This window comes from Canis lupus, chromosome 5 (genome assembly GCF_048164855.1).
Source record: "Canis lupus baileyi chromosome 5, mCanLup2.hap1, whole genome shotgun sequence".
Classification (NCBI taxonomy): Eukaryota; Metazoa; Chordata; class Mammalia; order Carnivora; family Canidae; genus Canis; species Canis lupus.
This window is the reverse complement of record NC_132842.1, coordinates 6,878,922-6,902,163: the sequence shown is the minus strand read 5'-3', so window position 1 is coordinate 6,902,163 and position 23,242 is coordinate 6,878,922. Positions and strand designations below refer to the sequence as shown.

Genomic DNA, 23,242 nt, shown 5'->3' with positions numbered 1-23,242 from the left:
TACTGATACTAAGCAATGTACATTCAAACAGCATGGGGGAATGATCTTGGGAAACCCTAGACTGCCTCATATAAAAATTCTTGTCGGTTTATAAACCATGAAGTTTGATGAAGACTTTAGTCTGCTCACAGGTTAGCTATCCAAATGGATGGAAAACAAAGAAGTCAGGGAATTACCTTTTAACCTCACATTGGGTTGTATGTAAATTAACAATCTTTAAGTGAGGGCAACATTTTGGAGGCAATAAAGAAAAAAAATGCTTGGCAAATGATATATCCACATACAAAAAAAGCTGGCTGGAGAGTCATTGGCTGGCACCCACCAATATTCCCTTCCAACTTTTCTCAAATCCTCCTATGTTTCTCTACTTCCAAGCCCCTTAGCATAGATATTCCCAAAGTTTTCCCACCCCGATCCTGACAGAGTTTTCCCCACATACTTGGGGAGCTCAAGAGGCAGCTGAAAGATATGCCTGTTTCTCCTTGATTCAAGTCTTTCTACCCCAGGAGCTCAATGCTCAAGGCTCATTTGCAATTCTGCTGGATTTGGCTTCCAAGAGCATCATCTTTAAATGAATCCAGAGAGCAAGCAGGTATAGTGAATGTTCATATCTTTTGGAAAGTTTCCACGGTGTAAGAGGGAAAGATGAAAAGAGAAGCATAGTTTCCCACAATTTACAGAAAAACCAACAGTCGACATTTATTGATGTGATTTTTTCTTGGAAGGAACTTCTTCATAGTTTATTAATATCATGTATAAAAGTTTTTAAAAAACTATGCAGTTAATTGTCTATTCATAGACATTGCCATTTTTTCCAGCAATTACAAGAGCTGGCTTAACCTCGTTAGGTAGGTATTAAAATAAACCTCAGGAAAAAAGAGTTGATTCCTTTTTAAAATAGATTTTATTTATTTTAGAGAGAGAGAGATTGCAAGAACAGGGAGAGGAGCTAAGGAAGAGGGACAAGCAGACTCCTCTCTGAGCGCAGAGTCTGTCGCAGGGCTTGATTCCATGACCCTGAGACTGTGACCTGAGTTGAAATAGAGTCAGGTGCTTAACAGACTAAGCCACCTAGGTGCCCCTAAAGTTGATTCCTTTTGGTGAAATTTTTAGCCTACTACATCTCCACACATCAACACATGCTAGAGAGACAGTAATGTCTCAGTGGTCACAATCTTGGGCTTTGGAGTTAAACTTGAATTTGAAGAGTAGACCCTCCACTTACAAACTGTCTGACCTTGGACATGTTACTTAGTATCTCAGACCTCAGTTTCCACGTGTGAGAAATGGGTATAACGTTACCCAATTATTTCTCATTTTCTGTCTACGATCACATCAATGAAGTTATGAGTTTTCTTTATTCCTTTTTATCCTTTCCACTTGCTGGGAAATCACGAATAATATACATAATATTCCTATTTCAATGGTTCTTCTTAGATTTTAAATAGGCATAGCTAACTTAAAGTTTGGAAGTCATCAACATCTCTAGGCTTCTCCTAAACAACGCTCAACATTAGAATGCTTTAATTGAATGTGGACTGGCATTTAGTATTCAGTATTTTTATTTTGTCAATTATTATGTTAACCAATCAAAACTTTTTTGATTAACCCACATGCTTGTCAATTTCTTCTCATTGCATTTAGTTTTGGGGGGTTCGATTTCCTTCTTACAAAAATACACCCTTTAAGAAGTACTTTCAGCCAGCGTCTGTTACTGGGAAACTTTCAGCATGTGATTGCTTATGTCTCTAGCTGGCACTCACACTTGAGTTAAAGATTAATAGAGAATGAAAATCATGGTGGACAGTTATCTTCTCTCAGTATGTTGCTGATAATACTCCATGTCTTGTGATTTCTGTTATGGCCTTTGAGAAGTCTGTTGATCCTATACTAGTGATTCCTTTAGAGACAATTTCTCTTTGTTCCTCATCTGCTTTCAGAATCTATTCTTTGATTTTGGTGTTTTGTTTTTCAGTTTCACGATGATGTGCTAGGTATGGTCTTACTGTGCTTCCTACTCTGAATAGTCATGTTCCTTCATCAGCTCTAGAATAGGATTAGGTTTTTTTAATTGTATTTATTTGTTTGACACAAAGAGAGAGAGAAAGAGGGGGGAGAGAGAGAGAGAGAGAACAAGTAGGCAGAATGGCAGGCAGAGAGAGAGGGAGAAGCAGACTCCTTGCTGAGCAAGGAGCCTGATGCAGGGCTTGACCACAGGACTCCAGGATGGTGACCTGAGCAGAAGGCAGACGCTTAACCAACTGAGCCACCCAGGTGCCCCAGGATTAGGCATTATCTGATAAAAAATTCCCTCTACTCAATTCTCTCTACAGAATAGTCTTTCCTTCTGGAAATCCTAGGTGACATAATTTGGGCTTTTCATGCACTCTTTTATGTCCCTTAACTTCTCCCTCTTATATTCCATTTCCATCTGTGCTATCTTCTGGGTATTTTTTTCAGATCTATCTTTCAGTTAAGAATCCACATCCATATCAACATTATCCTATCATCTGAGTTACTATCTTATCCATTCAGTTACAATATTGTTCTCCACTAGACTTTCTATTGCTTCACTTCTAAAAGTTTTTTTTTCTTAAAAATTTTATTTATTTATTCATGAGAGACACAGAGAGAGGCAGAGACATAGGCAAAGGGAGAAGCAGGCTCCTCGCACGGAGCCCGATGTGGGACTAGATCCCAGGATCCCGAGATCACGACCTGAGTCAAAGGCAGACGCTCAAACATTGAGCCACCCAGGCGCCCCCACTTCTAAAAGTTTTCATTTATTTTTTTCTTCTCGTGCTATCTTACTTTTTTCTTTAAATTCCTTCATTTATGTCTTTAGTCATAATACCTATAATTATTTTATATTCTTTTTCAGATAGTTTGTGTACCTATTTCTGCTATTTATTTTTGCCAGCTGATCTTGCCGGTGGTAGATTGTTTCTTTGCATCCATTGTGCTTTGAATTTGTGCACTCAGCTTAAGTACAGCTTATCTGAAGGAACCGGCCTAGGTGGAGGCATTCCTTTCAGAAAGGTTTTCTGGCTTTTACCAGGCACCTTGGGGATATTGTGGTCTGAGACCAATTTTAATATTAAATTCTCTGCTTGGAGTTTCCCAGACAATGCAGGTAAAGTAAATTAAAACCTTTAACTCACATGTGGTACAGACTTGAATTTAAAAATCCCCACAGGATATTTTACTTTCCTGTTCCAGCCCAGCTAGTTTCTTAGGGTCTCCCATTATTTAAGGATGGATTTTTTTCCCTGAGGGCATGCATCTTTGAGGGCACTGGCTTTGCTGGAGGGTCTCATTCAGCTTCCTATTTTATATTGGTCCAAGGCTTTATCATCTGTCTCTGTATAGGTGTGAAAATCAGATGCTGAGGCTTCAACTCCTCCTCCACAACCCCCTCATAAGCCCAGTCCCCAGTTGTCTGATTCTCAGAATTTTCATTTCTATTTCTTGGATACACGGTACCTTCTTGTGAGCTCCAGGGAGCATTGAAAAGGGTTTAAAAAACTATCATTATATTTCACCTCAGAGTTTTAGGTGTTGGTATAAAGACGATTTTCAAGTTGTCTGTTCCATAAAACTGCCACAATTAAACTGTGTTTGGTCTATTAACCTACCTGAACATATTACTTTGAATAAAAGACAATGTTTTTAAAACCTGTCATGTAGTGGTATAATACAAATAGATGAGATGTAGTGTTTCCGTAGATTGGATCTGCTGAAAAATCTGCCCTAATAGGTGAATAAATTCTTATGAGAAATAATTGATATTTGATTCTTTGTTAAATAAAAACTGAATACTTTCACAAATTTCATTGATTTTATAAGAAAAGCCACAAACTATGGCTACTTGTGTGCATATGGGATGTCATACATGTAATAAGTTCTCTCTCTGATGCAACTTCTAGATTTTCTCAAGTAAAGCCACTATTTATTTATTTATTTATTTATTTATGTGTTTGTTTATTTATTTATTTGTTTATTTATTTCAAGAGACAGAGCACACAAGCAGTGGGATGGAGGGGCAGAGAGAGAGAATCTTAAGAAGGCTCTGTGCTCAGTATGGAGTTTGACACGGGGCTCGATTTCATGACCCTGAGATCATGACCAAGTTGAAATTAAGAGTTGGATGCTTAACTGATTGAGCCACCCAGATGCTCCAAGGCCACCACTTCTTTAAGGCACTTTATTGCATAATGATAATAACTGTATGTATGTACTTAATATGTATCTAACATATATTTTCAGAGAAAAATATAACTAACTCCTTCATAAATGTTGGCAAACATATTCATATCTTATAAAACAATAAAGTTTTGTGGGAAAACTTAGAAAAATTTGTGGGAAATGTGGATATGTGTAAAGGGCACAGGCTTGAGAGACAGATGGGCCTGGGTTCTGCGGCCATCTCTTTATTGGCTGTGTGACATTGGGTGAGTTAATGAACCTCTCTGAGCCTCCTTTTCTTTATCACTAAAAGAAGAAATGAGAGATACCTGGCAGGGTTGTAGACAGAATTAAATGAGACAATGAATTCATATAGCAAGTGCTGAATGAACATTGGTGGAAAGACAAGGAAAGACAGAAGGGAAAAAGGCAAGGAGAAGAAGGGAAAACTTGAAATGCTAAGGATCTGAGGCTGCCAGTGTTCTCCATTTCATTAAAGGACAGGAGTGTGTTGACCCTGCTTTCCAAGGAATTAGCCTAATGCTAATTTCTAAATAAGCTTTGGCCAGATTGCTATCATTCATGCAAACTCATTCCATGTCTTATGAAAAGTTTCATATAACAACAAAGACGAGTCAAATTGCCTGGAAACTGGAATGCTTGAATCCATCCACCCCTTCAGGAAGGTCCCTTAGTAAAGAGTGGAGGGCATCAAGCAATGAGATCCCTCTCGGGAAAAGAGCCCCTCAAGTGACTTATAAATGTGATGGCTGTGACAGGGAGAAATATGGCCTCTGCCCCAAATAGGAAATCTATAAAGAATCACAGAACAAGAGGCTAGGAGGAAGTAAAAAACTACACAATGCTTTTGACCAGCACCCACAATTGTACAGAGTCCTGCTCTCTCTCCAGAAACTTCCAAAGGAATAGAAAGAACATTTCATGGTCACTGTTTCTGCTGAGAAGTTCTCAAGAACAGGTTCGGAGGTATGTGGGAACACCAAACATGCTCAGAGGAAAATTAGCTGGTTCTGTTCCCCTTATTTGGTGGTGTTTATTAGGTTTTGGTTTTTTAAAAATATATCTCTGCCCTCAGGAATTCTGAAAGAACTCAAGTATGTAAAGGGATGGTCAGCTCAAGCCTAGCCTGACACAGCAATTAATTCATCTCTGGATGAAGACAGCTTACATGCTATAAGTAGAAAGCTGTTCACATCACACCTCAGTCTATGAATATGGTTTTTCCATTCATTTCTGAGGATATTTTATTAGGGAAAAACTTGCTCTGACTGAGCAGGTAGACTTTTTTTTTTTTCCATGAGAGACACACAGAGAGAGGCAGAGACATAGGTAGAGGGAGAGACAGAGACATAGGTAGAGGAAGAAGCAGACTTCCTGTGGGGAGCCCGATGCAGGACTTGATCCCAGGACCCTAGGATCACAATCTGAGCCACAGACAGATACTCAACTGAGCCACCCATGCACCCCAGCAGTAGGCTTTTATATTGTATGTGAGGTAATTTCTCAGGAGATGATCCGTGTTGCTCTGTTGATAGACATGAGGAAAAACATTTAGCAAGAAAAGAAAACACATGACAATTATCCTCAGGTCCTACAGGACAGTGTATGAAAATAGGTGAAGGTAGTGAAAATTTAAAGTCTACTACTGCCTCCTCCTTCATCAGAACCCTAGGCAGGAACCCCCATATCCCTCTCCCCAGGAAACATGTTGATTTGAAAATATCTGTCTAGATGCAGCAATAATGCTTACAATGCTAATGGAGTTTTAGAAATGGAAATGTTTCCTTTGAACTAGTATCATATAAATATGAGTTAACAGGGCATGTAAGTGTTAGAATGTATGCCTCTAGGTTAAAATATTGATCAAATAAAGAGAAAATGTGCAGAGAAATGGACAATGAGAGACAGATAGCAGTATTATTTAATCTGACCTAGATTACAATGTTGTTAATTTCAGCAAGACTGATGATATTCTGGGTCATAAAACTAGCCTCAACAAATTTAAAAGAATTAAAATCATACAAATTATAGTTACTGCAAACAGAATTAAGCTGGAAATCCTACAGAACTATCTCTGGAAAATCCCCAAATATTTGGAAATTAAACAAGAAATAATTCATGAGAGAAAGAGGAAGTCACAAAGGAAATTAGAAAATAGTTTGAGTTGAATGAAAATGAAAACAAAGCATCAAATATTGGGGGATGCAATAGTCAATATCCTACCGATTGAGAAGGCAAAGATGTTTTCTTTCACTATTCCTATTCAGAATTGTATAGGAAGTCCTAGCCAGAGCAATAAGGCAATAAAAAGAAATAAAAAGTCTACAAATTAGAAAGGAAGAAGTAAAACCATCTCTGTTCATAGAAGAAATTATAAGAAATTCTACAAGAAAGTTTTAGAACTAGTAAGAGTTTTGAAAAGTTTTAATATTCAATATACAAAATCAGTAGTTTTTCTTTTTTAGTAGTATATCTATATACTAGCAGTAAACAATTGGAAATTGAATGTCAAAGAAAAATTTACCAAATACAATAGGACCCAAAACATTTTAAATATTTAGGCATAAATCTAACCAAAGATACCTAAGATCTGACTCTTGAAAACTAGACAAACATATTAAATATTAAATAAGACCTAAACAATTGAGAAATATATTCTGTTCATGAATTGGAAGACTAAAGAGTGTTAAGATGTTAATTCTCCCCAAATGGATCTATAGATTCAAAACAATCCCAATAAAAATTCTAACAGGTTGTTTTGTAGAAATTAACAACATGGTTTTAAAATTTACATGGAAAGGCACAGAACCAGAATAGCTAAAACACTTCTGAAAAAGAACAAAGTTGGAAGACTTATGCTACCTGACTTCCAGACTGATTATACTGTCATAGTAATCAGAACAGTGTGGTATTGACCAAAGAATAAGCATATAAACGAACAGAACTAGGTAGTCTCAGAAATAGACCCATACTTATACTCAAGTGAATTTCAGTGAAAGAGCAGACAATACAATGGGGAAGGATAGTCTTTTCACCAAATGATCCCAGATCAGATATTCACTTGCAAAAAAAAGCGCCATATTAACAAATTAACACAACATGGATCATAGACCTAGATTTAAATTAAAACTATAAAACTTCTTTTTTTAAAAGATTTTCTTTATTTATTTGACAGAGAGAGAAAGAGTACAAGCAGGGGGGAGTAACAGAGGGAGAGGGAGAATCAGTCTCCCTGCCAAGCAGAGAGCCCAATATGGGACTCAATTCCAGGACCCTGGGATCATGACCTGAGCCAAAGGGAACACTTAAATGACTGAGCCACCCAGGCACCCCAAAACTATCAAAATTCTTAAAAAAATAACAGAAAAAAATCTTTGTGATCTTGAATAAGGCAAAGATTACCTAGATACACAAGAAGCATGATTCATAAAAGAAAAAATGGATAAATTGGGAGTTTATCAAAATGCTTAAATTATGCTCTTTGAAAAAAAGAATTACTGTTCCTGAAAATAAAAGAACAACTCACTAGCTGGAAAATGTACTCAAGACACATACCTAATAAAGAATCTGTGCCTAAAATATATAAGGAACTCTCAAAACTCAATAATAAGAAAACATACGATCCAAATTACTGAAACGAGCAAGATATTGAACAAACACTTCAACAAAAACCAATATGAATAGCAAATAGCAAATGAAAGTATGCTCAATATAATTACTCCTTAGGGAAATGCAAATTAAAACCGCAATGAGATTATTATCACCTATTTGAAGGGGTAAAACAAAGGGAAAAAAAAGGAAAACTAGCAATACCAAGTACTGTGGAAAATAGGGAGCAACTGGAACTCTCATCTGCTGATGGAGGTGCAAAATTATTCAGTTCCTCTAAAAAACAGTTTGGTAATTTCTTGTACACACTCACCATATGACTTAGCAATTTCAAGAGAAGTTTACTCAAGAGAAATGCAATATAAGTACACACAAAAACCCCTATGTGAATATTTATAGCAGCTTTGCTCATAATCACTCTAAGGAGACAAACCAAATATTCTTCAGCTAATAAATTATTTTATTTTATTTAAAAATTTTTAGAGTCTGGCAGCCTGGGTGGCTCAGTGATTTAGCACTACCTTCAGCCCAGGGCATTATCCTGGAGACCTGAGGATCGAGTCCCACGTCGGGCTCCCTGCATGGAGCCTGCTTCTCCCTCTGCCTGCGTCTCTGCCTCTCTCTGTCTCAATCTGTGTCTCTCATGAATAAATAAATTTAAAAAATCTTTAAAATAAATAAAAATAAAAGTAAAATATTTTAAAGATTTATTCATTTATTTGAGAGAGAGGGACCATGAATGCAGGGGAAGGGGCAGAAGGAGAGAGAGAGAGAGAAAAAAAAAATCATAAACAGACTCCATGTTGAGAGCAGAGTCCATCACAGGGCTCAATCTCACGACCCTGAGATCACAACCTGAAATTAAGAGCTAAATGCTTAACCAGCTGCACCACCCAAGGGCTCCTGAATATATGATTTTAAAACTGTGATAGTTCCATATAATGAGATTGTATTTGATGATAAGAAGAAATAACCTTCTGGTATACATAACAACATGGATGAATCTCAAATGAATATGTTAAGATTTACAGATGTACTAAGGTTACCTGGGGTATGATTACCTTCTATGACATTATGGGAAGAGCAAAGCTCTAGAGACGGAAAATGTATCACTGCTTTCCAGGAGCTGAGGAAAGAGGTGACTACAAAGTACAAAGGGACACAAGAGCATTTTTTATGGTGAGGGATGTTCTATATACTGATTGTGGTGATTTACATGACTATGCAATTGTCAAAACTTACAGAACTGTAAACTAAAACAGGTAATTTCTCTTGCATGTAAATTATACTTCAATAAATCTGACTTTAATTTTTAAAAGAGTTTAAAAACCTGTTTTCCAGGGGAAAATCCAATAAGGATCAGAGCCAAGCAAATGAGAAAAAAAAAGAAAATCTTCTACAGAAGCTCAGTGACTTAATCTAGGATGAAAGGAACCTAAAGAAAAGGTTTCCAAGAAAAGATGAAACTAACAATTTAAGGTTCACATGTCTATAAAAAATAGCTTAGAAGTCATTGGGAGAATACAGAATGTCTGAAGAAATGATAAATAATTTGCCAGTTGCTCAAGAGCTGAAGCAACTGAATCACAGAGAGTGGTAGGTGGAACCCTAAGGCACATGCCCATCTGGTCCCTGGTGGACACACCCTGTTTAATCTCCTCCACTTGAGTGTGGGTGAGACTAGTAAATGTGGGAATGCACTCCCATGATTAGGGAGAGAGACAGAATCAACAGCAGACTCAGTACTGAGTGTGGAGCCCATCACAAGGCTCAGTCTCACCACCCTGAGATCCTGACCCGAGCTGAAATCAAGAGTTGGCCGCTTAACTGACTGTGCCAACTGGGCACTCCAGGTCAGCTATTAGAAGAGGGGTCAGAGCACCACTAAATGGAAAGGTTCTGCTGTGCCAGGAACTGCCTGGTGGAGGGGACCATGAGGCAAAGCCTGAGGGCAGCCTGTAGATGCTGAAAGCGTTTCCACCAGGGAAGTAGAGACTGAATTCTGCCAATAACGACTGATCTTCTGCCAACAAGTGATAGTGGAAATGTCACTCATCTGCAAACTTCAGAGGAGATCGTACCCCTGGTTAACATCTTGATTTCAGCCTGGGAAGACTCTTGAGCAGAGAACCCAGGCCTGGATGTCTAACCTAGAGAAACTGAGGTAATAAATGTGTGTTAATAAATTAAGCTACTAAGTTTGTGGTGGCTTTGTCACACTGCAGTAGAAAATCCATTTAAACAATGAATTAAAATGTGTCAAGCTAGTTTAATCAGAGAATACTTTTATGGCTTTGACTCCAACAGTTCCTCATTGAACAGTAGGCTAGTTTTGATGATTTACTATATGTTGAATCAAAAAGCATCACAGAAGGTAACTCCAGAGAAGAGGAAGGACCCAGTGGATGATGTCTTTGGAGGATAATCTCCCTTGGTTCTGTCCAGTGCTGTCTAAGAAAACCCAGTATAGATTGGTGGAGGGGCCTTTTGTTGGAGGTTCTCTCATCTTGGCTCACTGCACATGGTAACTCATTGTCCCTACAGGCTTCCCTTTTACACTTTCAGGCCATGACTACAGCCATCTCAGTACTAATACTGTCCTCTCTGGGCTGGACACCTTCCTACAGGTCTCAAGGGCCAACGGTGACATCCAGACCGGAAACAGGTCAGTGTTCACCAGACTTTCTTAACACTCATTGTTAACACACTCAATTGTGAGGTTAGTCACCAGGAAATAACCACTCACTTTAAAACCATAAAAGAAAGTATGAATCATTCCCGAAGCATCTTTCCATATATGTGATAACAGAAAGAGGGGCTCCCACAAACCACAGTATTTCAATTATAGGCTGAAGTATCTTGCAAATTTAAAAAATGACATTCTTCATTTTCATCATATTATCAATTTTTTTATTCTAGAAAATTCATTATTCTAAACATTAGATAATGAAAATGGAATTAACAACTTACCCTGTAACTTTTCAGTCTGATGAAATCAACCTTCATAGAGACAAATCTATCTGAATTTCGACTGATGTTCTTCAGGTGTTCCACAAGATCCGCACAGAACTTGTAACCTCCTTTCAGCACACACAGGATCACAATGTCACAGTATCCTATGTCTTTCAGAATATCCTTTGCCAGCCGTTCAATTCTGAAAGAGGAATTAAAAGATATAGTAAAGCATTAGTACTTCTGAGTATTTTTTTTCCTTTCAAAGAAAATGCATGATGTACTACCCATATTAGATTACGTAGGGGATTGTGGAGGAGAGCTCAGGAGACAGAAGCCCACAGATAAAGAAGCTTTGTTAAGGCTGGACAAAGAGAGAGTGTTTGAAACATATTTTTGATAACCACATCATCCATAGTACATTTTTGCTCCTCTGTGTCACAAGCATGAGTAAGGTGTAAAATAGATGTCAAAGATCATGAATGCTATTATTTTATCACTACAGAGCCTGGTTGTTAACAATGCCATGAAGGTATCTGCTCACTTTATAGCAACGTGAGAGGACATGGGAAAATGACTCACCCACCTCATGACATTAGAGGAGACTGGAAGAAAAGTCAACTCCATAGTAACTATCAAAAGAATAATCTCTGTCTTCTGTTTGACAAAAATGGCACATGACCTATGTGAAAAGTGCCTAGAACACAATTCCAATAGGCATCATTTCCAGGGAGCACCATGTGAATGATCCGTTCCTGGAGTTAGGCTGCCTTGGGCTGGTATCCAATGCCTGATTTGAAACTGTCACTGTGTTTTTTCTAATTGTTTCATGTCTGTAAGTCCATTGCCCAAGCATTCATACAATATTAAAACCTTGAATGGAGGCAGGAGCTAGGGTTGCATATTAAAAAAAATTCCTACTGGCACTTCAGATAGAATTAGATTTAAAATGTGTTAACCTTTTAGGACACTTGGGTGGTCTAGCAGTTGAGCATCTGCCTTTGGTTCAGGGCGTGATCCCGGAGTCCTGGAATCAAGTCCCACATCGGGCTTCCTGCACGGAGCCTGCTTCTCCCTCTGCCTGTGTCTCTGCCTCTCTCTCTCTCTCTCTGTGTCCCTCATAAATAAATAAATAAAATCTATAAAAAAATGTTAACTGAATGATCTGTATATATATATATGTATGTGTAAAGCATTATATTATATATGTTCTACATATATTACATATATGTAATAATATATTACATAATATATTTTATGTTATATAACTTATGTATGTATATGCATACATATGTTATACATATATATACATTTACATATTAAATAGCAACCATGGTTTCAGACAATGTTTCTCAAAATATGATCATCAAGAAAATGTACATCAGCATGCAAGACAATGGGACATTTCATTTTCAGCATAATGGAGTGAGGCGGTCAACACATTTCAACAAAAAAGTAATTATAAAGCTGGATAAAACTGCCAAAAACAACCATTTTGGCACTCTGGAAGTTAACCAGAGACATATAACAAACTGTGAATCATTTATTCATGAAAACATTGAACAATGGGTAGAAACAGCACAAATTTGGCATTCTTGCCAGAGAATGCTCCCACTTCTCTGAGCCCTTCATCAGCTCCATTGTTCAACCAGATAGTTCAACGAAGGTGGCCCACTGCCAGAGGAAGCTCACCTGATAGGGAGCATCGTCGGTTAGTATGGCTATCTTGGTAGCCTGTGAACAGGGAGAGCCAATGGCTCCATTATCGTGAAGTTGCAAATAATCTAGTTTAATTGCTAGTCTAGTTGGAACTAGTCTAGTCAAGGATTTAATAGGGAGTTCCAGGAGAGTAGAGTCATGGGAAAAGGATAGATAATAAACTCTTCATGTATCCCAAATTGACCAGAAGAGGCACATGCCCAGCAGAGACCAGCATGGTTCAGGTTGCCTATACATTTCTGAATGATGGAGGCTGTATGTGCAGAGGAGACACAAGAAAGCACAATGAAACAAAACAATAAAAGCCAGGGAAGACTTGAAAGAGGCTGGAAATTTTAATGTGCTTGTCAGCCCCACACACATTCATCAGCAGAAAGTAGAAGCTTTACTGGCCTGAGGTGTTTGAGTACAATCTCCAACCAATCTTAGGCTGAAGACTAATAAGCTCTTCTGACACAGGGTAAGTCCTAGTAAGTGAGGGTTACAAGTAGAAACAAGAAAACTGCATATCACCAGAGGCTACACAGTGTGGAGGAGGCAAATTCCACAGAATGGAAGACAAACAACAACAACAACAACAACAAAAACCCCTAAAACCAGAAAACGAAAGCAAAGAAAAAGGTCAATGAACAGCAAATAATTACAAATATGGTAGGTATTAAATCAACTATATCAATAATCACTTTAAATGTGAATGATCTAAATACAGCAATTAAAAGACAGACTGTCAGAGTAGATTAAAAAAAGACTCTCACATATATTGTATATAAATATAAAGGCACTAATAGATTAAAAGTAAAAGGATGGAGAAGGACATACCATACTTATATCAATCAAAAGAAAGCAGGAGTAGCTTATTGATTTCAGACAAAGCAGATTTCAGAGCAATGAAATTATCTGGAATAAAGAGGGTATTATATAATAGTCAAGAAGTCAATTTTCCAAGAAGACATGACAATCTTTAATTCATTTTATTCTTTAATGTGCATGCACCTAACGACAGTGTTAAGAACCTGATAGAACTACAACGAGAAATAAATCATCTACTGTAGTTGGAGGCTTCTATACCCCTCTATCAGTAATTGACAGATCCAGCAGCAACCACTAAGGATATAGTTGAATCACATAGTACCATAAATCAAGTGGACCTAACTAGCATTTATAACATTCTTCTCAAAACATATAAATAAGAAAATGAAAAGACAAGACACAGATGGGAGGTGGGGTATTCAAAAAATCACATATCTGGTAAAGGACTTGTATCCAGAATATATAAAGAGCTTTAACAATTCAATAAGAAGACAACCCACCCAAAGTAAAAATGGCAGAAGACTTAAATAATCATCTCTTCAAAGAGAACATAAATAGCTAACAAGCACACTAATCATTAGGAAAATGCAAATTAAAACCACAATGAGATACTTTTATATATCTACTAGAATGGCTATAGTGAAAAGTACAGACAACACTAAATGTTGACAACTGTGTGGAGAAACTGGAATCCTCATCCTTGCTGGTAGAAATATAAAATGGTACAGCTGCTTTGGAAATAATTGGCATTTTCTTAAACTGAACTATAAAATCCAGAATACTGCTCCAAAAAATCCATCGAAGAAAAATGAAAACATACATCCACACAAAGACTTATATGTGAATGTCCATGGATGCATTGTTCATAGTAACTCAAAACTAGACATACAAATAATCATTGATTGGTAAATCAATAATTAGATATTGTAGGATTTAACCTATATGAAATGTTTAGAAAAGACAAATTTATATAGAAAGAAATCAGACTAGTGACTGATGCTGCAAGGAGGAACATGGATTGACAGTAAACAAATTTTGGGGGATGAAAGAAATACTATAAAATGATGGCTGTGCTTGCCCAACCATAAAAATTTACTAGAAATCACTGAATCATTGACCTGCAATGGGTGAATTTTATAGTATGTAAATTACACACTTAATTAAATTCATTCCTGGGGCCCACCCCAGACCACTGAATCAGAATTTCCAGACATAAAGCATAAGAATACACATTTTATTGGGCACCTGGTGGCTCAATGAGTTGAGCGTCTGACTCTTGGTTTTTAGCTCAGGTCATGATCTCAAGGTTATGGGATCAAGTCCAGTGTAGGGCTCTGTGCTCAGCACTGGCTTGCTTGTCTCTCTCCCTCTGCTTCTCCCCCAGCATCTCCACTCTCTCTCTCTCATGAATAAATAAAATAAAATCATTAAAAAATACATATTTTAACAAATCACTGGTTAAGTCTCCTGTACTGGGAACTGACTTTGAGGAGCCCTAGCAGGACCCAATCATGTACTAGATCAGGATGCATTTAAATAAGTCATAAAATTCAGGTGAAAAAAGCAGGAATTTGTTTAAACTGGGGAATTCCCAAAACAGTGTTAAGGGAAAAGTACCTCTGAATTATTAAGATGTGAACTGAATACGATGACTCCACTACGCAACAAAAGTTGGTTTAATTGTTAAAGTCAAGCAGGTTTCTTTCCTTTTTTTTTTTTTTTTTTTTTTTGAATTTCCTTATTTTTAATATGAATTGCTAACAGGGAGATTTGACCATTTGGGAGATGTGAAATTTCCCAAGTTTATTTGATCACAGAACATTTTGTTCCCTTTGAGGATTGGGACTTATATTCCACAGAAAGCCACTGTAGGCCATGAGAAACTCCAAGCCAGGCTGTATTTTGATAAAATATCATAGTCTGAGAGAACGTGCAATATCCAAGTATTATCCAGTAGACAAATTTTAGAGCAAAAGAATGACATTTCCTTTTGCTATAGACAGGAATTAATGGAAAGATAATATCCTGGGAATATGGCCTGTCTAATGTTTTTCAAACTTTACTTTGGCTAAGGACTTATTTCATAAGTTACATATTAACTCAGAAGAATATAATAGATTTTTTTAAATGGAGGCAAAAGTATTACAGTTTAAGAAAAAGGGAAGCATGTGGAGTCCAAAGTTTTGATTTGCTCCTACTTCCCATTGCTTCTTTCACCCCCGTTTCTGGGTGTTTAAAGAATCTCTATGTTCCTGGGAGTGCAGTGTGAGGCTTGCTTTCCATGTAAACGTGACGGCTTAAGTAGTTGATATTTGTACAAGAAAACAGAGGTACATGGAATGATAAAAGTCTGGGCATTAGGCAGTTTTGTGAAAGGGGTATGACCTTGAAATCCTGATGCTTAAAGTGGGCTCAAGTGGAGGATGCTCTCTGAAAACCAAGAAACAAATGGTGACTTAGTTACTTAGAACAGGAGAAAATGTTGGCTTTTACAAAGCCAGTTGGCTAGACAAGAGCTAAAGGATATCTATATAGATGGGTCAGAAAGAACTAGAAATAGTATTCTAGAAATAGTTCTGTGCAGATATTTTTAAGCTGAAAATATGCCTATTCCCAAAACATTACCACTGCCTGGAAACCATAATTGTGCACAGACTGGCCAATCTGTGATACATTGCTTGATCCAAGATATATGCCAAATTTCAGGAAAAGTCAGGGCTTCAGGGGTGTGTCCCATGAAGGCAAAGTTCACCTGTTAATTATCCCTGGTTAACTCAAGAGTCTGTGAATAATTTAAGACAAACATTCTCGGGTAAAGAGCAATGCTTTCCCAAATCCTATTTTTATCAGTATGTACAGGACATTGTTATTTTGAGGCTGATATATATATATATCCAGTAGACAAATTTTGCCCAGTAGACAAATATATATATATATATATATATTTTTTTTTTCTTACCACTTCTCTGGGACAAATGTCCAGGTAAATAGTTCAGTTAAAGCATCAATTCATTTTATTCCAAATTCTCTGCCCTAAAAAAAGTTCTGTCTACTTCTACATGGCAGACTCAGGAATAGGGTCGTAAAGTGTATTGTATGATTTGCACAAGAGGGGGCCAGACAGCACAGGACCAAGATTGACATAAGAAATAACACTCACCTGTCCACAATGATGCCATGAGGTATGAGGACATAATCCAGATCTCCATAATAGTGCTGTGGGTATGTGAATAAATCCAAGTCATATCCTGGCCAACTGTCCATAATCTGTAAATCAAATTACTTTGGTCAAAATATTTTTCATGGGAAATTTATTTGGAAAACATAAATAAACAAAATGTATATCATTTGGAAAAAAGGAATAGCATTAAAAACAGAGAAAAGGTCTGACAATCAATACATTAGATTATATTCCGTCAATCTATTGAAAGCTCAGTGGGAGAAAGTAATTAGTTTCATGAAAGCTGACAAAGAATCTACTACTGAAATGAACAGAGTTTGCAATCCTAACTTTTGGCATCATACAATGAAATATCAACCTGATGTCTTATAGCTAAACTGATAGTATTGTTTGTAAGAGTGTGTTTTTGTGAATATATCATTTATATCTAAATGATATAGTATCATGAATATAAGTAACACTATGTTCATAAGTATATTAATATGGACAGTATCATCATAAATTATTATAAATATTAATACATATACTATTACATTTTTATAGATTGTAAATGCCTCATCTGCCTGGGAAAGATTACCTGTTACAGTAAATGTGTCTTGGGATTAATACAGACACAAACTTCTGAGTGGCCTACTCATTACAATAAATACTTCAAAACAATGTACCATGGTGGGAACTTCAGTCAAGTCCCATCGGGAAAAATTGTTACAGAAAATCAGCCTATTCATGCAGTGAATACAATACTAGTCAGTCTTCCTCTTTCTTAGCACTAGATGTGCAACTTTTATGGTTAGAACAGGAAAAATGTGGGAGAGAAAATGAAGGTGAAGAGCGAGTTCCTTTTACTTTCAGATCACCGAGAGAGGATACAACAGGGAAGTGTTAGCACTCAACTCATTGCATAGCTGTATTGCAGATTCCTGATCTTTGATGACTCCTGCACCCTTCCATCAGACTCCTCTATTCAGCACGAAGCTTTTATAATGCAGAGCTATCCTGAATCTCCAGCCCATTTCCCTACACCATCATCTTCCCATCCTCAGACTGGTCTTTGGTCAAGTGGTGACCCTTCCCAGCTCTGTCTTCTGTTCATTGTCTGTCTTGCTTCTGCATCCTCTCCCTCTGTATCTCAAGTGGAATCCCTTCCGCAGAAGCTCAGGTCACAGGCCCCACTTATTTCTGGAGGCCTTGCTCACTGCTCATACTCTCTGATATTCTCTCTGAAACTCCTCATAGATGTGGTCCTCATAGCTCTCTGTCTTTTTAAAGGCTCCCATTCAGCCTCCTTGAGACGACTCTTGCCTCTTCCAGCTCACTCAATCTTGTCTGCTATAGAACCCATTCGTACTTCCTTTCATTCTGGCATGTCCTCCAGCTTTCTACCTTTCTCCTCAACCAGGACTCAAATCCTTAGTCCAGCCTCCACCCACACCCATCGCAGTTCTGGGTTCTGGAATGCCAGCCAAACCAAATTCAGAGCATTTTCTTCCAAATGTATCTCCTTCCTATCTCAGCAAAGGACAACATATTTTTCTACTTGGTCAGATTGAAATGTTGGAGTTGCTGTTGACTTCTTTCTTTCATTCCCTCATGTAACCCATTAGCAAATCCTATCCTCAATTCCTTTAAAATGTAACAGGACTCCCACTCAGCATCCCAACTGTTACCTCCCAGTCCATGCCACCATTTCTCCAGGAACCACCGCCATGGTTATCAGACATGCCTCCCTGCTTCCACCCTGACACCCCTGCCCCATTCTAACATGGCAGCTGGATTGCTGCCATCTTCTGCTTATCTTCTTTGGGGGGCTTCCCGTTTCTCTGAGTACAATCCAGAGTCCTTACCATGGCCCACAGGGGCTAACTCTCTCGATTTGTCATCTGTAGGCATTCTCTTCCTCCTTCATTCTGCTTCAGCTACGTTCTTCTTGCTGATCCTGATCCTTCAATGTGCCAGGCATGTTCCTGCCTCAAGAGCTTTGCACCTGCTCTTTCTCTTGCCTACAATACTCTTCCCCCAGATTTCTACATGGCTTACAGTTCACTTCCTTCAAGTCTCCATTTAAATCTCCCCTCCACGAAGAGGACTTACCTGATCACTCATATAAAATAGCACCCTCTTCCTTCCTACTCATCTCTGAATCTCTTTTCCCCAGCTTTATTTTTCTTCACAGCACATGTTTCCACTGGATGTGACGCATATACATCTGTGTGTTTTGTCTTGTCTCCTCCCACTAGAATGTCAATGCCTTCTGACAGAGACCATGTCTGAGTCATTGTTGAAACCCCAGCGCCTAGAACACTGATCTAGAATACAGGAAGTGCTCAAAAATGTTCACAATTCTCCATCCGAAGACTACTTAATACTACCTGAGCTCGCACCCAAACTGATTTGCCTTGATTTGTCTCCTTGCATAAAGATCACCACTGCCCAAGGCTCTGGAAATTCATATCTACCACGGGCAGATTGTTAGCCAAATGGTGTATGTCATCTGCATATTTGAAAAGTACCACATTTGCTCTGCCTCTATCAGCAAATTGGCTGTGTGCAATGATTGAATTTGCACAGAGCAACTCTGTTTCCTAGCCCTGAGAACTCCCTGGGCCCTTAACCATCAACACCACAGTTCCTTGTCAGAGCCTGAACACCAGCTGTACGTGCAGAGCCTCCAGAAGATCCTCTGGCAGGCTTCGGTAAAGGCCAGACAAGAACCCCAATGGGCATGAGGCCCTAGGGAGACCATTCAAGTGCATAGCATTTTCTGGCTCTCCTTCCAGACCACACACACTACCCACTCCACTTCCTGGAGCCCTTCCAGGTGGCGGCATCATTAACTAGTGGTCTTCTGAGCCCATTCTTCCTACCATGCAAATCCTTTACTGCCCCCTGCCCTCTGCTGCATCTCAGAGCCTACATTCTTCTCGGTGTTCTAGAGCTCAGCTCAGACACATACTGGCTGTGATGCTAGGGAAAGTACTCATCCTGCCTGAGACGCAGTTTCCCTGTCCTTTAAATAAGACACAATAAAACCTACGGACAGGGTTGGTGTGAAGATTAAGAAAGAACAGTCTCCAAACAAGGCAGGAGCAACCCCATTTGAGGATCTGCTACAAAACAGCTGCCTCTCCAGTATTATGGACTTAATTGCACTCCCCCCACCTAAAATTCATATGATGAAGCCCTAACCTCCCACTGTGGTGACCTTAAGAGGTGAGGCCTTTAGGAAGTAATTAGGTCATGAAAGTGGAGCCCGCATGATGGAATTAGTGCTCTTATAAGAAAACCAGCAATTTCTCCTGCATGCTCTCTTTTTTTTCTTCCTCCTCCTTTGCTCCTACCCTACTCTCTCTGTCTCTGTCTGTGTCTCTCTACCATGTGAGGACACAATGGGAAGAATAAGGCAGCTATCTACAAGCCAGCAAGAGTCCTAATCAGGAATGAAATCAGCCAGCACATTGATCTTGGACTTGCACCTTCCAGAACTATGAGAAATATGCATGTATTGTTTAAAACAAGCAAACAAAATGAGAGAGAGAGAGAGAGAGAGAGAGATAAAGAGAATTTATTTAGAGTTTCTAGGACATTTCCTGGTATATAATAAGTGCCTAATAACTGATGTCAAAAAGAAGAAAAGAATGATAAACAAATGACAAAACCAACCTGTTTTTAAGTGTCATCATGGTAACCTGTAGTCAGAGGTGGCATGGAGTAGTGGTCAAGCACACGGACTTAGAAGTCCAGCACATGTGAAGTGGGGGGTTTATAGCTTGGGACTTAACTTGGGGTTTTAGCTCTCTGTGCCTTGGTGTGTTCATCTATAAAATGGAGTCAGTGCCTGCCTCACGTGGCTATTGTGAGGATTCAATAAGATGTATAACGGAAATAAAATTCTTATATCATTATTTAATCTATAGTACCTACATAGTAACTGCGAACCATCTAGATGTGCTAAAACATCACCAGTTAACTTGCAAATTAAAGGTCCTGATTTACAGAAGAACCTCAAACCTTTTTGTCAATGTCATGTTACCTTAGTAAAAGTTACACACTTAAAAATAGAAGAAATGTATTTGTCTAAAACTATTTTATAATTAAAACTGGACTTTTCCAATTAGTCTGAAATCATGAGTTTTCCTTGTTGAGATAAAAGACAATTAGAGGTAAAGAAACTACTGGTTTACAAACAACAGGTGTTGGTGAGGATGTAAAGAAAAAGGAACCCTCGTGCACTGTTGGTGGGAATGCAAACTGGGGCAGCCACCGTGCAAAACAGGATGCAGTTTCCTCAAAATATTAAAAATAGAACTACCCTATGAACCTGGAATCACACTACTAGGTATTTACCTAAAAAAATACAAAAACACTACTTGAAAGGAATACATGCACCCCGATGTTTATATCTACAATAGCCAAACTATCGGAGCAACCCAAATGTCCATCGATAGATGAATAGATAAAGGTGTGGTATATATTCAAGGGAATATTAGTCAACCATAAAGAAAGAATGAAATCTTGCTGTCTGCAACAACACAGATGGAGCTAGAGAGTATTATGATAAACGAAATAAGTCAGAGAAAGACAAATACCGTATGACCTCACTCATACGTGGGATTTAAGAAACAAAACAAACATGCAAAGGAAGAAAAAAAGGGAGTAAGAGGCAAATCAAAGAAACAGGCTTTGCTTATGGAGAACAAACTGATGGTCACCAGATGGGAGATGGGTGGAAGGAATGGGTAAGATAGGTGATGGGCATTAAATTGTACACTCACCATGATAGAAAAAAAAGAATATGCTGTTAAAAAAAAAGACAGCAACTACTGGTTTACTCCTCATAATTCCTAATGGCACATGAAAATTGCATTGCAAATAAGTCCTAAATCTGAAGGAATAGAGGCTGCTATGAACTGTAGATAATTATGTTATTCATCGGCTTTTTAAAAAATCAAAACAAGAAATCTTTAAATAGTTTCAGCATCACAGATAATATGCTCTAAGTTTAGCCAGAACAATACTTTCTCTGTTCAAAGACACAAAACATGGCTAGGCTAGGGAAGTGACAAACACATCAACTGAGCCATTTTATACAAAATTCAAACCCCAGAACTCATTTGGCTTCTCTTTTTTTTCTAATTTGAAGATATACTGAAAACCTTCTTTAGAAGTCATTAAAAATATTTTTTGGCTTAGCATGTTTCTTGCACCATTTTCCGGGTTTTTTCCCCTAGGGAGAAAAACAGTTTGAAAACACATGCAAAAAACACATCCCTACTCCTCTCTGCCTCTGAGCCCCACACCCTGGGCCCCACTCTCTCCTTCAGACTGGGAGCCTGGTTGGTGCCAATTTTCAGGCTCACATCTACCCCTCAGCTGTCAGAGAGAAAAGGAGTCTCATCCCTCAGCAGTGCTTCCAGGAACCCCACACACAAACATCGAACATTGACTGGCCCAGGCCAATGAGGTGCACTCTGATGGGTGCCTCAAACCACACGTGGAGACAATGTGTAGAAGCGGCTCCCTAAAAAGAGGGGGTCCAGATTCTGCTACCAGAAGAATGAAGGGGACTCGTCAGACCAAATGACACCTTGTATCACACGTGCCCTCCTCTTCTGTGGTGGGTTCGGCACCCAACCTAGTAAAGTTGTGTTTTAGATGGTTATCTCATTACTTATCTCCAATAATGCCACAATACTGGGGGGGGGGGGAGCACCCATAATAGAAACACAACAATCATTTTAGATTTTTCTCTCCTCCTTATGCCTTCCAAACTCACTGGGCAGGTACTAACTGTGATTCTCTTGATAATGCTTCAAGAGAAAATAAAACATAGAAATAGAAATAAAACATAGCTAAGAACCTGATCCAAAAAGGCCATATTAGTAGAGATCTTTATCTCTTCCTGAGAAGTAAAAAAGATGTACCAACCACGGGCTGGTGACCTTACTGGCTCCAGATCAAATAACCAGTCAATCTTGAGCAAAGTTTCTGAACTCAAGGTCTACAACTCTATTTGGCAATTAACATTTGCTACTGCTCATTGTTAATAATCTACTAATGTCCTACGTCCTCCATTCAATGGAAAGCCAGTCTGTAGGCAAGAGTCATCTTAACTCTTAATATTCCCTTTTCTTGCACAAACCATGCTTCTTGTTTCATGCTTAAGGCATTGGCTCTATGCCCTCCCTGCCATCTACATCACATAGTTTCTACCAACTCAGAATTTTCTTCTGCACCTCATTTCTGAACAGCCCCCAAACCTGTCTCCATCATCATCCTACTAGCCACTACATCCTTCACCTGCCTTAACCCAAACGGCCTCATCTTTATATGCCACATCCAATCTTCCAGAGCAATCTCATCTTGGAAGTACTTCCCTGCAATCACAGCTTCCTACATAGCACAGTGAGTGACTTCAATCCTGCTTCTGTCGTTTGCTAGTTATGTGACCTTGGTGACTTTCTTAATCATTAAGGGTCTGTTTCCTCCTCTGTAAAATGGAGATCATTCGATTCCTCCTACCTCACAGATTTGCAAGGAGTAAATGAATAACACAGCAAAAACACACAGTAAGTGCTCAATACATGCTCGCTATCACTACCTGCCCCCTTTTTCACCGGTACCAGATCTTCCCTTTTGTTTTTTGCAACCATCCTGGAGGGCTCTCTATTTTCCCTGGAAAGCTTCCTTCCTGAGCTCCGCCTTTCCTCTCTACCCTAGATGCCATGGGCTTCGAACTCACTCTGAATCTGCCTTCCCAACCTGCAT

At 38.6% G+C, this 23,242-nt stretch overlaps 1 protein-coding gene and 1 long non-coding RNA gene across 4 annotated transcripts in view; one reads left to right on the top strand and one right to left on the bottom strand.

The window, feature by feature from the left end:
* Positions 1 to 23,242, top strand: part of LOC140633183 (uncharacterized) — an 82,415-nt gene that overhangs the window by 28,622 nt on the left and 30,551 nt on the right. The gene's annotated exons all lie outside the window — the stretch shown is intronic.
* The window catches only part of PRTFDC1 (phosphoribosyl transferase domain containing 1), a 92,963-nt gene that overhangs the window by 67,235 nt on the left and 2,486 nt on the right, over positions 1 to 23,242 (bottom strand). For all 3 annotated transcript variants that reach the window (XM_072825322.1, XM_072825324.1, XM_072825323.1), the window contains exons 2-3: positions 16,457 to 16,563; positions 10,786 to 10,969 (exon numbers count right to left, since the gene is read on the bottom strand). In XM_072825322.1, the coding sequence (XP_072681423.1) occupies positions 10,786 to 10,969; positions 16,457 to 16,563 (291 nt within the window). The remainder of the gene's footprint in view (positions 1 to 10,785; positions 10,970 to 16,456; positions 16,564 to 23,242) is intronic.